Genomic DNA, 15,934 nt, shown 5'->3' on the forward strand with positions numbered 1-15,934 from the left:
TGGCACTCCAGAATCATTTTCAAACTCAGTGCATTCCAGCTAGCTTTGCTTGGATTTGTCCATGTATTGGGCAATGTGTCTCATGACACTGGAAAGCCAGTAAAATAGCAGGAGCAGAGTAAGAGGATAAGTCTTGAGGAAGCAGTGACAAGCACCTTACGCACAAAAAGCTTGTATAACAGTTTACACTAAACTCCATAAATCTTTATTTTTTTTCTCCTTGAATAACAAAGCTGCTCTTTGTTAGTAATTCATGACCCATGTTAATGTACTTCCTCTTAATACCCCCAGTGTTCAAAATACTCATATTCCTAAAATGCAACAAACCGTTAAGATGGATATACTTACACAATAATATAATATAATATAATATAATATCATTTTTCCTTCTTGAATAACAAAACTGCTCTTTGTTAGCAATCATGACCCATATTAATGTACTTCCTCTCAAAATACCTCCAGTGTTCAAAATTAGTTCAATTAATTATCGATCGAGAGAGAGAGAATGAGAGAGAGAGAGAAAGAGAGAGATTACAGCTGTGTTTGTGTTACCTGCATGGTGCGTCTACACGTCACTCTTGACAAACAACTAATTAATGTAAAAAACAGAGATTTTACCAACACGTTGCTGAGAAATATAATGGAGCAATCTAGTATCTAGGCTATTTTATTCATAAAAATCGTGGGGAAGCGTTGTCAACAAGTTTATGTGTGTGTGCAACTCAATCTGCAATCTCCGACCTCACTCTCTCCCTCTGTGTGTGTGTGTGCGCGCATCTGTGTGCGAGTGAAGTGTGTTGGTTAGTGTGCATCAATTAAAGCAGCTCATTAATATAGAACGGTGATTAAACTGACTACCTGTGCATTAAACGGCTTTACTAAATACCTGTCAGCCAATCAGAATCCAGTATTCAGACAGACCAAGGAATAATATAATATACATAATAATATAATAATAATATAATATAATATAATATAATAATTTTTTTCTTCAAATTTTTTGTTATTAATTCATGACCCATATTAATGTACTTTCTCTGAAAACACCTCCAGTGTTCAAAATACTCAGATTACTACTCATTAAAATGCAACAAATCGGTAAAAATAGTCATGTACTTACACAATATAATATAATATGATATAATTTGTCGCAGCAATATGTATTATTACAATTTTAGAAATCATTTCAAATGGCCGTGTATACCTACCCAAAAGATATAATAATATAATATAATATAATATAATATAATTTTAATTCATGACCCATATTAATGTACTTCCTCTCAAAATACCTCCAGTGTTCAAAATACTCAAATTACTATCCATTAAAATGCAACAAATCAGTAAAGGTGGTGCATGTACTTACACAATGTAATAATATAATATAATATAATATAATAATTTTTTTTCTAATTGTTTGTTTTGTTTTCTAATTACTTTCTCTCAAAATACCTTATTATAATTACTACCTCGTTAAAATGCTATAATTTGTATAAAATGTATTACAAAATGTATAGTAACCAAATGTATTACATTTTATATTTGTACTTGAAAAATGATTGGGTTTATGTATGTTTGTGTAAATTCTTTAAGCAGTTGTTGTTCAAAACATTTTAATTGTCAGCTTTGGGGTTCACACGCTTAATCAGCATTTTATTAGTGTGTCTGTGCTGCTGACTGGCTGTTAATTAAAGCTGCTTCTGAATCTGAACAGGATGGGTGGTTTGAGAAAGAGAGAGAGAGAGCAGGGAAGGACTGGAGACTGAGCATGTGCAGTTTCTTCACATGTAGGCTGTTGATATGAACATCCTGCTGGCATATACACATATGGGACAAACAGGCACATAAGGTTTACAGTTTGCGTGATTATGAAGGGTTTAGCACAGGGCTGTTGGGCTGCATGTAGGATGTTTGAGTTTGCCTAACTGAGCATCCCTCCTCATGCATACTGAAAGAGGCACATGGTTACTGGCATTGACAAACTCATCACACACACATGTTGGGCGCATTGACAGCTCAGCTCTAGGTTGCAGACAGAGAGAGACAGAGGAAGACATCCAGCACCTTCTTACAGTATATAGTAATGCTAGTTCTCAGGTTTAAGGAAACTCTTTTTGCCTACCAACTCTGAGCTCCTCTCCCTGTGCGCGCCGCGTCCACTGCGATGAACGCTTCGCGCTCGGTCAGCATGGGAATCCCCACTCAAGTCCCGAACAGCACCGTGGTGACTGCGGACACTCTAGCACCGTGGAATTACAGCGCTGTGAGCGCGCACAAGCTGATGGAGATGCCAGCGAGTGCCACTACGGTAAGATGATGGAGTTCGTAATTAAACCATGTGTTTAGTAGCAGGGCGAGCGCGGATTCTGATTCTTCTGTGAGCGTTTAATACAACTACGTTGTAACATTTAGAGAGAGAAAACGTCTGTCAAAATAATTTGTATTGTACTTTAAGTCATGTGTATATTATTAACACGTGTTTTACAGCGAAAAATGTTGAAAAGCTAGCGCAAAGAGCGTGTGCGTAATCGGAGCAGCGTTTCAGGGAAGCTTTTCCGTTCCATCTCAGCGTTTCAGGTGCAAGGGTGCCAATTAACGGGGGCAATTAAGGTGGCAAAAAGTATTTTACATGTAAGCATTGTTTTTAAAAGCGCTTTAGTGTGTTTCAGTAATCACAAAAGTTGCAAGCAAGTTTTCTTCTGAGGAGGTATCCATAGCAACAGTATGCTGATGGAGTGATTTCCATGTCAGTATCGGACGGTTCCTCGACAAAACATAAAAACATTATTTGTTGTATATTTTCATTCTTAATTATAATTTTTGTTACCAGTCGGTTTGTCCGTCGATTAGTTGAAGGTTAGTTATATGCCAAAGGTTAGTTGGCGAACTAATTAGGGCGTAACAACTTCACATTTGGTCTGGAAAATTGCTGATAAATACTCAGTTTCTGTCCCTACGTGGATATGAAGTGATTTGCCTATCAAATGTATTAGCAGAACTGGGTAGGTTACTTACAAATTGTAATCCGCTACTGATTCCAAATTGTAGTTAGTAACATAATCCATTACATTACACATTTTAAGTAATTAATATAATCAGACTACTTTTTAGAAAATTTCAATCGTTATTAACAACATGAAGTCCATTAAACATTAGATTACGCCAAGGTTTCCCAAACTGCGGTTTGTGAGTTTAATAAAAAGTTAATAATTAATAATTAATTAAACCATAAAAATGTCAAATTAAAATGTCATTATAAAAAAGCAATAAAAATAAAACACTTACTAAAAAATGAAATATAGTTTTTTTGGTTTATCATTATTATCAAGTCATGTGACCATAACCAATGTCAGAGAACCATGAACATGCAAATGTGATACTTAATGTGATACTTAATTATTAAATATATATTTTAGATGAGAAAAAAAAGTTCTTGTGAATTTGTGCATTTTAATGTGTTTGAAAGACAAAAGCCTTCTAAAAAAATACATGGTTAAATAACCTAGTGATAATTCAAATACAAATCAATGTGTTCATTAGTAATTGATGCAATATTAAAACACTTCTTAAAGGGAACCCCGGGTATGAAGACTATGTATGGCTAATATAACATAAATAATTCCTCTTTTGGAAACATGTAGTAGAAAACTCATGAAAGACTTGCGTTATTTAAAAATCCACATCGTTTTATACATATTTTGGACTATAGGGGGCGCCATTATTTTGATGACGTGAAATGACTGTTGATATTTTTAACACAACACAACTCAGAAAACAAACTACTGATACAATGCCACATTGTGCAGCTTTTGGTTGTAATTTTCAGTCGAAGGGCAACAAGAGAAGCGATGTAAGGGGCCGTTCACATGTCGCGATTAAAAATGCCTGGAAAACGCTAGGCGCACCACTTTCTCCTTCTTTCCAAAGCGCTCTGTAGCTTGCGCTCCCATTGCATCTGCCGTTGCTAAGCAACCATGACACCATTCTGAAAAGTTGAGATGTTTTCAATCTCGATGCACCGCGTGCACGTCGCGACCGCGTCGTTTTTTATGAGCACAGCTGCTGCCCGTCTACATTTGAAATAACAAACTTGAGCGTGGAAAAGGCGTGATATGTCATTGGCCCCTAAGACCTCACTGCTTTTCCTAGCGATAAGAAGAGGAGAAAAGAATAGGAAGATGCCTATGGAAAAATAAATTTCCAAAAGAGCCACGTGTTTATTCTCTCCACTTTAGCCCTGATGCCTTTGAGGCTTTTAGTAGACCACAGCTACTGAAAGAGCTTACAAATGGCAGAGACAAGAAACGCTAGATGCCATCCTGGATGTAAACATGCTAACACTTGTCATGACATGCAGCCATTGAAGGAGGTTCTCAATTGTGTGAATAATATGTAATCATATAACCCATAAAAAAAGTAACTGTAGTCTGATTACGAGTATTTTAAAATGTAACTTTAATCTAATTACAAGTACTTAATTTTTGGAATCTGATTACGTAATCCAGATTATATGTAATCAGTTACTCCCCAGCTCTGTGTATTAGCTAGTCAATCATGACTCATTGTTATAGCTTCTGGAAGTCATCAATGTTTATGGTTATCCATAGGTGAATCACAATCATAAGCTTCGTGAACCGTTGAAATGTAATGATTGCACATGCCAAAACATGTGATTGAGACTGTAAATAGTATCTTAAAAATGCTTAAAAACAAAGGATTAACCTGTAAACCCTAAAAATCAAATTTTAATAACTTTGATTAGGAAAATTACCTAAAATTGCATTTAACGGTGTTTAAAAGGTTGTTGTTTCATGAAAAAAGTATTTTCCACAGACCTCTGTTACACTACCTGGCTGTATATAGTAATATTTTTATGGTAGAACATTTTCAGCTGCTGCAATATCTGAAATAAAAGTATTGCAGGTACTTATCACTTGATATTTAATGCATCAGTGAACAATGCAATCAAGTTATTATGTGTAATATGTAGCTGTGTATTGATTTTGTGCATTTATGTCTAGAGCTGGAGTTTGCTTGACATCAGAAATACTCTCCAGAGATATTTCTCTGTGAATTGCTTGTATTAAATAATGTTAGTTTAGTCTTTTATTCAGTGTTTTTCTGTAAAACTCTCATGTAAGTGTTTTTAGAAATGGGTTTTATGCAAAATGTTAGACAGTTTGGTTTTTAAGAATAATTGAAGTGGTCCTCATTTCTGCTGGTGATAAAATGCAGACAGTCTCTAAACTAAAGTCAGTTCTGGTGTCTTTGTGATAGTATGCAGCTGAATTGCTGCACGCTGCACGCTAGAGCGGCTCACTATCACCCACACACTTCACCAGAGGTGTTACAACCCTACAAGTAGAATTACTCAGCAAATGAGCACAGTTTAGCAGACTGAGAAAGAACCAGCCACATTCACACAAATGTCAGTTTGGAAAGTAGGCAGATCTATGAGATCATATGCCAGCATTCATGTGGGAATCTAGCACATGGGATTCATTTCTTTGAGAAGTAAGCTATTCCTGGATATTTCCTGTGTGGCAATTAAAATGGGATGTATGAGAAAATGAATTCAGAGGAAGAAACAAAACAAATAAATAAAAAAAGCCAAACATGCATAATGTAGCGCATGAGAGCATTATTTGCATTGTATAATTTCATCAGATGAAAATGATGTGAATTCCTAAAACAGAGCTTTGTCCCATGTGAGGGTTTTAAACACAAATTTTACTAAAGCATACAGTAATGCTATCCAGAGGCTGATGCTTTTTTCATCTCTAGTTTAACAGATTATTTATGTATTTATTTAATCATAAATCAATGTTCCAGACAGATTTAAGTATGCATTGTCATGTGAATGAGTGTTAAGGCATTCTTCAAACAGAGGATGGCCTTGTTCCTCTCATGAATCAAGACTTTATTTGTCATAGCTACAATACAGAGCTTGCATTCATATTCAGATGTGATGTGAATATAAAGCTTAACCTCTATATCTTCCATTGGCCTAATTTGATATTTTTCAATCCACGTTTTTTTTTTTTTTTGCACACATGAACAGCAGTCATTGCAGATCTAAGTACTTATTTTCACCCGACTGTGGAGCACTATGTGTTAGTGCACAGAATTGACTTCCTATCTGTATCTTGTGTGTTGTTGACTATTGGATTCTGCGTAATAGTTTTCACCTTTCACCCTTCATCTTTAGATTCCAAACAATATGACTGATTCTAATTTTTAGAGTGGCATGGATAGCTTTAGAATTATAGACTGAATCCATATGTGGGAGATGCAAAGTAATGCAAATGTGGGTTTAAAGCAGGAGCTTGAAAGGGAAGGTCAAAGTTCATGGTTGTACAGGGACTACAGTGAATAGGATGTTTAAAACTATGCCACAGAGATTTGTAATTGTCATTGAGGCTTTCAGTGTTTGCCTTGAGCTAATATTTGACCATCTGCGTGAGTCAAACAGTTTTTGTGATGACACTGCATGACAGTTATCCTTTTATATTTGGTTGCGTAAATTCCCAATTTCTGAGGCCTGAGATTAAATGCTGGGAGATGCCCATGGACTCAAAAACAACAGGTGGAATCAGCTTTTTTTCTCTCTCCACAATTTACACTACAAAGGTGGCAGAGAAGTGCTTCTGAAGTGTCATTTAGCTGTCTTTCCAATGTTTAATGCTGCTCAGTTGTGGCATAAATGTATTTACACAGCAATTAAAATGATATACTTTGATAACAGAGGCTGAAATGGGTCAGAAAAGGTATAATTTTGAGCAGGAACAGATCAGTCTTAAAGAGGTAGTTCACCCAAAAATGAAAATTCTGTCATTAATTACTCACCATCATGTTGTTCCAAGACGTTCATCATCTTAAGATTGAAATTCGAGAGCTTTTTGACCATGCATACTGACATGTTCAAGGCCCAGAAAGGTAGTAAGGACATCATTAAAATAGTCTATGTGACATCAGTGGTTCAAACGTAATGTTACGAAGCTATGAGAACACTTTTTGTGTGCAAAGAAAACTAAAATCTTTCTTCTCTCCAAAGATGAATGAAGATGTTATGGGTTTGAAACGACATGAGGGCGGGTAATTAATTTTTTGGGTGAACTATCACTTTAAATCAGATGTTTAAAAGATGTCTTTTGTCATTTAAATGAAAGGCAGAATGCCTGCATTGGCCCAACATTGGAATTCAATGAAAGTAATCATTTTGTTTGTCTTTTGACAATAAATGCTGATTTACCTTGGACTTATATACACTGAAATCTTGGATGCAGGTTTGAGACAGAGTTTCTGGTTAATTTATAAGGCTGACATGATCCTGTGCTGCTCTGATGATCTTGTGGATCTTTAAAGGTCATAGGATTTCAGCTTTGTATTCTTTTGAAAAGCACACACAATAATTTATTACAAATGGATTTTAATGTTCTTTTTAGAAGTAAACTTTCTGCTCCCAGGGTTGTTTGACACACTGGCTTGATATGAAAAAAATAAAAAAAACCTTGAACAAATTCAATCGAGTTTTGTCTCTGAAGGGGCAGGACAAGGACGAGGTTTATTTGCAGTTTGTCCAGTGTGTATTTGAATTGATTTCAGGGTTGTCAGAAGTAAAACAGAGCAAAGAGGTTTATGCAAAACAATGAGACACTCACAGAATGGTGACAACATAGACACTGGTCTGTTTTATATGTCTATCCCACAAGTAGAATGAAGCACAAAAAATTCAGGGAAAGCTGAAAGTAAAATAAAATAAAATAAATAAAACCAAATGTATTCTTCAACAGCATTTTACACAACCTCTATCTGCAGCAGCACAAAGGATAAACAAATCACAGTTTGAAGGTTGCTTTATTTCATTATAATTATCGAGTTTGATTAATACCATTCTGTGTCAAGGTAAACTTTCTATTATTACAGCACCTGGAGCTCTGATTTCTTATTAAAGAAAATGGTTTTGACATTTAATGTTCAAGCACTAGTATTGTGTTTGGATGTTCACATACTTTTTGCATATGTATGTATGATTTATACATCAAACAGTGACTATAAGAAGGAGAGAGTGAAACAGAACAACATACAAATCCATTTAAGCTCCAGTGACTTTGCCGTGTCCTTCAAGGCTTTCAAACATTAGTATTCTTCTTAATATCTGAATTAATAATTCACATTGGGAGTGGTCTTTACATGTCCTGATGTTTCCAAGCTATAGTGACATAAGGCCTTGAAGGGACATGTAAGATCAAACCTCTCATGACTGTAAAAATCTCACACCTTACAAGAGGTTCACTTTACAATGTAAATCGAAAGCCACATAAATGAAAGGCAAGTGATTTGCTTTTGAAATGAACCATAATGGGATTCTCAGTAGTCATGGGACTCAAAAATGAATTCCTTTTTAACAACATATGTTTGATTCTTTAGTACCACCACTACATAACATTTTTAATTTATATTTATGCATCCTGTAAATGCTTTTATCCTAAGCAACACTCTAGAGGAAGGTACATATTTTAATAGTGCATGCGCTCCCAGGGAATCAATCCCATGACCTAGCATTATCCTGTACCAGCCGTCCGCCTCTTGACAAAGATATTGCACAAAATGAAAGAAATATTGTTTTCTGTCAAGTACTAGGCACATAAAGTACACACTGGGCCATTCAACTGAAATCTTTGCAATAAAATTGTTAGAAAAGATATTTAACCCATAATGCATTCATTTTTTTAATTATAAAGGTGAAATAAGCTCTTAATGTTTTTACTTCAAAACAAGAATATAATATTTGGTTTGTGATGTATTTTTAAAAAATGGCACATCTGTCCATTGCAATAGATTGTTACATTGGATCTTCATGCCAGGAATATTAGATCTAGCCTTTTTCCCCGAATCCCGTCATAAAAAATGTGTTTTGTTTGGTATCCCAAAACCAGTTAACAGCAAGTCTTGTCTGATTCCCAAAATTAGTTAACAAAACGGTTAGTTTCCCAAATTCCTTTTCTTTTTTTTTTTTCCGTTTCAGTTTTCCTGGATTCCATTTTTACTGTTATAATTTTTCTAGACTCTGTTTTAATGGTTAAATAAAATTTAATTGATCAAAAAAATGTCTAATTAATTAAAATAATAAAACTTACACAATTTAACAGCAATTCATTAAAGGTTTAACAAAACTTACATTTTTTATGCCCTATGAAATATGCTTTTTTTCAAAAGTTATATTTTTTTTTTTACCAAATTCTATTTTCTAATAGTTTTCTGGATTCCATTTTAATGATTTAATTCAATATTAATAATCAAAAGTTTATTATAATTTATTATAACTATCAGTATATTCAGTAATATATTTCAGTCACATTCAGTCAGTTTCTTTAAGCTACTTTTATTATTTTTTTATTTTATTTTATTTATTTATTTTCTTTTACGGGTTGCTGTGAAGACCTTTGAGTTTCTGTTTGTATATGATATGATGATAGTTTTACTCAAAAGAAATGGTAAAATGCTCATGAAGTGACTCAAAACAATTTGCTGAGTCAACTTAAAATAATTTGTAACCTGGCTGCCTTAAAATTTTAAGTTCAGTCAACTCAAAAAAAGTTTATTAAACTTGAAATGTTAAATTATACTAAGTGACAGCTTATCTATTTAAACTTAAACAACTTAACATTTAAAGTTGACTAAACTTATTTGAGTTGACTGAACTTAAAATTTTAAGGCAGCAGGGTAACAAATTATTTTAAGCTGACTCAACAAATTGTGTTTTTTATTTTTTACAGTGTAAAAAATAAACTAAAATAAGTTTAGTCAACTTGAAATGTTAAGTTGTACTAAGTAACAACTTGGATATTTGTGTTTGCTAAACTTAACAGATGGGTAAGTAACCCAGCTGCCTTAAAATTTTAAGTTGATTCAACTCAAATATCTAAGTTGTCACTAAGTATAATTTAACATTTCAAGTTGAATGAACTTTTTTTGAGTTGACTGAACTTAAAATTTTAAGGCAGCCAGGTTGCAAATTATTTTAATTTGACTCAACAAATTGTTTTTTACAGTGTAGTGGCAGTTAGACAGGGCCGTCGCTGGGAATACTGACCTACTGATTTATTCATCCAAAATTTGGTTTTCCGCATCGGCCAAAAAACTGTATTTTATTTGGTTCCCAAACCTGTATTACCTAAATGTCTTCTATCAGCCTGAAAGGTTGTCGATTATAAAAAATTTGCAGAGTTTATTGATTAATCTTAGTTGCATGTGTTTAAATGCTCAGACTTCGTCTGAACATCATCCCTACTTTTGGACTTCGTCCTGTACTTTGTCTGACCAGTCCAAATTCAACAAGTGTTATTATATTAAACCAAAAGAAATGGAAAATTAGTGTTTCACAACATCTTGTGAAATTAAAACCTTGAAATGAAGACATTCTTTCGAACAGCACACAATGATAAAATAAACAACAACAGAAAGCATTATAAGAGCAAGGATATGCAAAACAGCAAGTAATGACTGTATTGTCAAATGGAATGGTTAAATGGTTCTAAAATAATAAAAATGGCTAAAATTGGCTTTTAAAAATCCATCCACTGTAGTGAAGACACGCATCAGAGGGTTAAATAATGATTCACTATGGTAAGAACTGCCAATGGAAAGCCAAGAAAAATGGGTCAGTGGTATCAGTTAAAGCATGCATAGATTTAAATCATCAGCATCTCAGAGCTGCACACTGTCAGAGTGCTGTTTGAAATCTGTCTCAGTATTCAGTGTTTTTCCCTGTAGTAATGTTGTAGACATCAATCAAAAGGAATTTGTGCAATTTGAAAACTCAAGTTCACCTTCTCCCAAAAAAAGTTCTTTCAGCAAAAACACCCCTGCCCTTTGCGGAAATGTCTCAGCTTTATTTGGACAGACGGAGTAGATAATCTCCCCAAAAAGACTCTTTTTTAAAGCAGTGGATCAGCTGTCCTTTATCACAGTTTCCGCCTGAGAAGTTTGGGCCCGTAGTCTCCAGAGACATTCCTTACCGATCAGGAAGCTGTCAGCTGACGGATTTGGAATTGATTGTGTGTGCTTTGCCCCTATCTAGGCTTTTCTAGCCGCAAGCTATGATAATAAGTGGGGCGGCAGAGACAAACAAGTTCATTCAACACAATCTGTTGCTCTCAGTCATGTCAGGTTTAATTTTTTGTTTGCATAAAAGCTTTTAAATAATGCAATCATATCCATAGTACAACGTAGTGGTTTTTAATTACATTTAAATGATTTAAGATCTTTGTTGTGCATTAGCGTTATACTAAACAACTGCTGCCCCAACATAAAGCACCATGATGTTGTACTCTCTCTGCTGCGATTAGCTAATGCTAGAAATAAGCTCTTTGCAATGTGGCGAAATGTCATTTTCTCTTCTTTATCCATTGTCTCTCTCTGTCTTTTTATATCGCTCACTGAATGTCTAAGTAATAGTGACATTTTAAGAGCACTCATCTATTTGTGCCACAGAATCATTTCTCCAAGTAGCAGAACATGCTTTCGTCCAAATCCCTCATCGATAGACCTAACAGACTGCACTGTAACAGTACTGACATATGAGGATTAAACCAAATATCAGCTCTGTCTCTCTAGATTAGTTGAAATGACAATCAAGGCAATTTGTAATGGATACTGTGCTTTCAAGTGTTTACATTCTGGACCTTTGTGCAAGAGTGTTTTCCGGAAATTGTACCGTTCGCCATCTTGGCTAAATATTTTATGTCTTTTTGAATTATTTTTTGGGGTCATTTTATTTGAATAAGTTGAAAGTTTGGGGTTGGTGTGATTTTTTTTGTGAGTTTTTAAGGAAGTCTCTTAATATGCTAACCAAGGCTGTGTTTATTTGATCAAAAATATTGTAAAAAAAAAAAAAAAATTTATAGTAATATAAAGTAATATAGTGAAATATTATTAGAATTTAAAATAACTCTTTCTATTTTAATGTATTTTAAAATGTAATTTATTCCACTGATGCAAAGCTAAATTTTCAGCAGCCATTACTCCAGTCTTCATTGTCACATTATACAACAGAAATCATATTATGAAATCTTATATGCTAATTTATCCTCAAGAAACACACTTCTTATTATTATCAATGTTGTGTTGCTTAACTCCCTTTTTTAATCCGTAATAACAAAGTTCTTTGGTTGCAAAAGTTCAAAAAACAGCATTTATTTGAAATGCTTGCTGCATAATATTATTAATGTCTTTAATAACTGTGAATGAGTTTTCTCCAAATTTCCTTAGCATGGTGGAGAAGACAAGATAACAGTGAGGCTATATTTTACTTTTTAATTTTCAGTCTCAGTATTGAGTTCCTGGAATAAAACCAGCTTCCAGGTATGAATTATCACATTGTAGAAGGAGAGCATCTGTGCCACAAACCACGATTCTGCAAACCTAGCGTGTAAAGAGAAAACCCTGCAAATGAGGCACCAAAGTGCATTTATGCTCACATGGCTTGCTTGGATACAGAGTGTCTGTGCGGATAGACAGGCATTGTGACTTGCTGACTAATGCATTAGTTTAGCAAGGTGCAAAATAATTGGGAGCAATTTTAATCTATTGATCATTCGGTATAGGTTAATCAATTTATTGATGAATGGATGAAAATCTTGGCAGAGAATATCTCTCATTCAATGCAACAGAAATTAAATGGTAAAGTTTGTTTTGGGGACCTGCAACCACATGCATAATAATGTGCTGCCTATGTAAAAGCTATCAATCACAGAAGTTCTCATGATAAAGGAAATCAATTTAGAATAATGTTTAGAACAATGTTTGTAACTGACCAGAAGTAAATACAGTGGAACTGATAAGAACAGGTTGAAGCACAGTGATTGATGCCTTCTTTTGTTCAGGGCTTCTGTTTGCATGTATTTATCTTGTAAATAAATCTTTTAGGCTGAGCTGAAAAAAAATAACAACAGGCAATTTGTTCTTTTGGTTTCCATAAAGCCACACAACAAGGGTCAACTGAATTCAAAGTCACTGAAATATATCCATTATCTAAAACAGTATTAAATGGCAAATAAGCAAGGCTTTTTGCATCTAATTTAGTCAAGACCAGCTAAAAGGAGAAGTCCACTTCCAGAACAAAAATTTACAGATAATGTTCTCACCCCCTTGTCATCCAAGATGTTCATGTGTTTCTTTCATCAGCCGTAAAGAAATTATGTTTTTTTGAGGGAAACATTTCAGGATTTTTCTCCATATAATGGACTGATATGGTGCCCCGATTTTGAACTTCCAAAATGCAGTTTAAATGAGGCTTCAAACGATCCCAAATGCGGAACCCAGCCGAGGAAGAAGGGTCTTATCTAGCGAAACGATTGGTTATTTTCATTTAAAAATACAGTCTAAATACTTTTTAATCTCAAATGCTCATCTTGTCTTTCTCTCCTTGAACTCTGTGTATTATGGTTCAAGACAGTTAGGGTATGTTGAAAAACTCCAATCATATTTTCTCCCTCAACTTCAAAAATAATTTCAAAATCATCCTACATCGTTGCATAAGTACCAACTCAGTCTTTGCAAAGTGAACATGCAAAGAAGGTCAAACACCCAACAAAAGAGGTAAAACAGCAATATAAGATGATTTTGAAGTTGAGGGAGAACATAAGATGGAAGTTTTTCGACATACCCTAACTGTCATGAACCAGAAACAACAGTCCAGGCAGAGTAAGACAAAACGAGCATTTAATATTAAAAAAGATATAAATTGTATTATTTTTCGTTTGAAGCCGCATTTAAACTGCATTTTGGAAGTTCAAAATCGGGGCACCATATCAGTCGATTATATGGAGAAAAATCCTGAAATGTTTCCCTCAAAAAACATAATTTCTTTACGGCTGAAGAAAGAAAGACATGAACATCTTGGATGACAAGGAGGTGAATACATTATCTGTCAATTTTTGTTCTGGAAGTGGACTTCTCCTTGAAACATTCTTTTATCTCTAATTTAAAATGACATATTTTAGCGCATTGGCTAAAACTCCCAATACATTTCTAGGTGTGCCCCAGTCAATATTCCGTTCAGGGGGCCCAAAACAAGAGCCATCTGATTGTTATATGTGTCCAAAAGATCTTATCAAGGTTTGCATACCTGCTTTTGTTTGCTGATTAATTATTCACAGCTGGTTGTAGGGAATACAATGGGATTCATAGTTTTATCCTATTGAAAATCTGTGATTAAAAATCCAATTTAAAACCTGAATAAAACAAGGTTAGGTTTAGGATTCTGAACTATTTCTAGGTCTAATCATGTAAGCACATTTGTAACATTGATCATCAATCTTTGTGCAAATGGCCAGATGGTTTTTCATTGAAGCACAAGGTGATTGCTGGAGAACATAATCATCAGGTGCAAAATGAATAATATGAATAAGAAATTAGAAGTGGATGTTTTGCAGAAAACAACGTTTTTCAGCCTTCCTTATCCAATAGTAGTGGAGCGATTCGACTTCAATCAGATGATAGACTTCCTTAATGACCCATTAATTTCCCTGCTGCTATATCATGAACAAAGATATCCGCATGAACACGTATTGCATTAATCTGCCACTGATCTGCAGCAGATTATAAACTCGTTAGTTCTAAAAATGTCCTCTTCTCTCAGTTTGCATTTGTGATTGTCAAACTGAGCAGTCTTACAATATCCACACGTCGTCTTCTTAGAAATGTGAATGATTGCCACTCTGATTTGCTGGTCTGTATTACATGCTCTAACTATGAAAGTGACCTACAGAGTGTCAATTCTACTTGTTTTGCTCTGTCTGGCTTTAGCAAATCGAGTCAATAGAGTGTCTCAGGGATGGATAGAAGTATAAATGGATAAATTAACTGCTAAAAGTGGTCGACTAAGATGGTGACACTGGTAAATCGAAAGGCAGTGTTTGATGTACTAATTGCCTCTTAAGAACTGAGTCTGACACAAGGGCAAAAATCAAAAGCTGGCCCAATTGCCATTTTAAAAGCTTTTGCGTGTTCTCTGTTCTAATGTAATTGAATGAAACAGCACAGTCCACTTCAAAAACAGTAAATATGTCTGCTTAATTCCATCTCAGCTGGCTATTGAGGTATTAAACAGGCATTATAGAGATTTCAGGCACTAGAAGATTTGAAACGAATGGAAAATTAAGACATTTGTAAGTAATGTAAAGCTTAATGTATTTTACTGTGTGAATGTAGAATATTTTGTTCTCGCTGTGCACAGGTGGCAATGGTGCAGGATGTTCGACGTACTTTTCCCACAGTGGATGTTCCAGACCACGCTCACTACACCATTGGCTCTGTCATTCTGGCAGTGGGCATCACTGGCATGGTGGGAAACTTCTTGGTCATGTATGCCTTCTGCAAGTAAGTCCAGATATATGTTGTTTTTGTGATAGCTAATGAAATCCAGGTTAGATTTACTCATCTAGAGTCATTGGTGCACTGCAATTGTAATTGTTCAAGAACAATTACTAGAAATGGTTGAGCCCAGGATGGATATACCAAAATAAAAAAAGATTTGTTTAAGTGCATGTCATTTGAGCATTAACTAACATTGGAAAACCTTGAATGAATGTGTTGTTAAATTATTGAAGTATTCTCAACTGTAGCATTTTTCATTTCTTTTGTGTATATTTTTTAGGAGTAGGAGTCTGAGGACACCTGCCAACATGTTCATCATTAATCTAGCTCTCACTGACTTTCTGATGTGTGTCACTCAGACACCAACCTTCTTCACCACCAGTTTGCACAAGCGATGGATCTTTGGGGAAAAAGGTAATCCAGATGTCAGATAATCATGGGCGCTTGATCAAACCCCTGGTTCGTTTCCAGGATTTCATAGTTACTTGCGCAGATGCTAAAAAGGAGCGTGATGTCAACTTTTAAGATCACATTATATTCATGAGACTGATTC

The 15,934-nt window shown here is 34.7% G+C and overlaps 1 protein-coding gene across 1 annotated transcript in view; it reads left to right on the top strand.

Moving 5' to 3' along the window:
- Window positions 1-1,791: 1,791 nt before the first annotated feature.
- opn4b (opsin 4b) overlaps window positions 1,792-15,934 on the top strand; it is a 33,660-nt gene continuing 19,517 nt past the window's right edge. The window contains exons 1-3 of the mRNA XM_051123932.1: window positions 1,792-2,308; window positions 15,242-15,384; window positions 15,662-15,795. Of these exons, the coding sequence (XP_050979889.1) occupies window positions 2,165-2,308; window positions 15,242-15,384; window positions 15,662-15,795 (421 nt within the window). The 5' untranslated portion in view covers window positions 1,792-2,164. The remainder of the gene's footprint in view (window positions 2,309-15,241; window positions 15,385-15,661; window positions 15,796-15,934) is intronic.

The sequence above is a fragment of the Labeo rohita genome, chromosome 12, assembly GCF_022985175.1.
Source record: "Labeo rohita strain BAU-BD-2019 chromosome 12, IGBB_LRoh.1.0, whole genome shotgun sequence".
Taxonomy (NCBI): domain Eukaryota; kingdom Metazoa; phylum Chordata; class Actinopteri; order Cypriniformes; family Cyprinidae; genus Labeo; species Labeo rohita.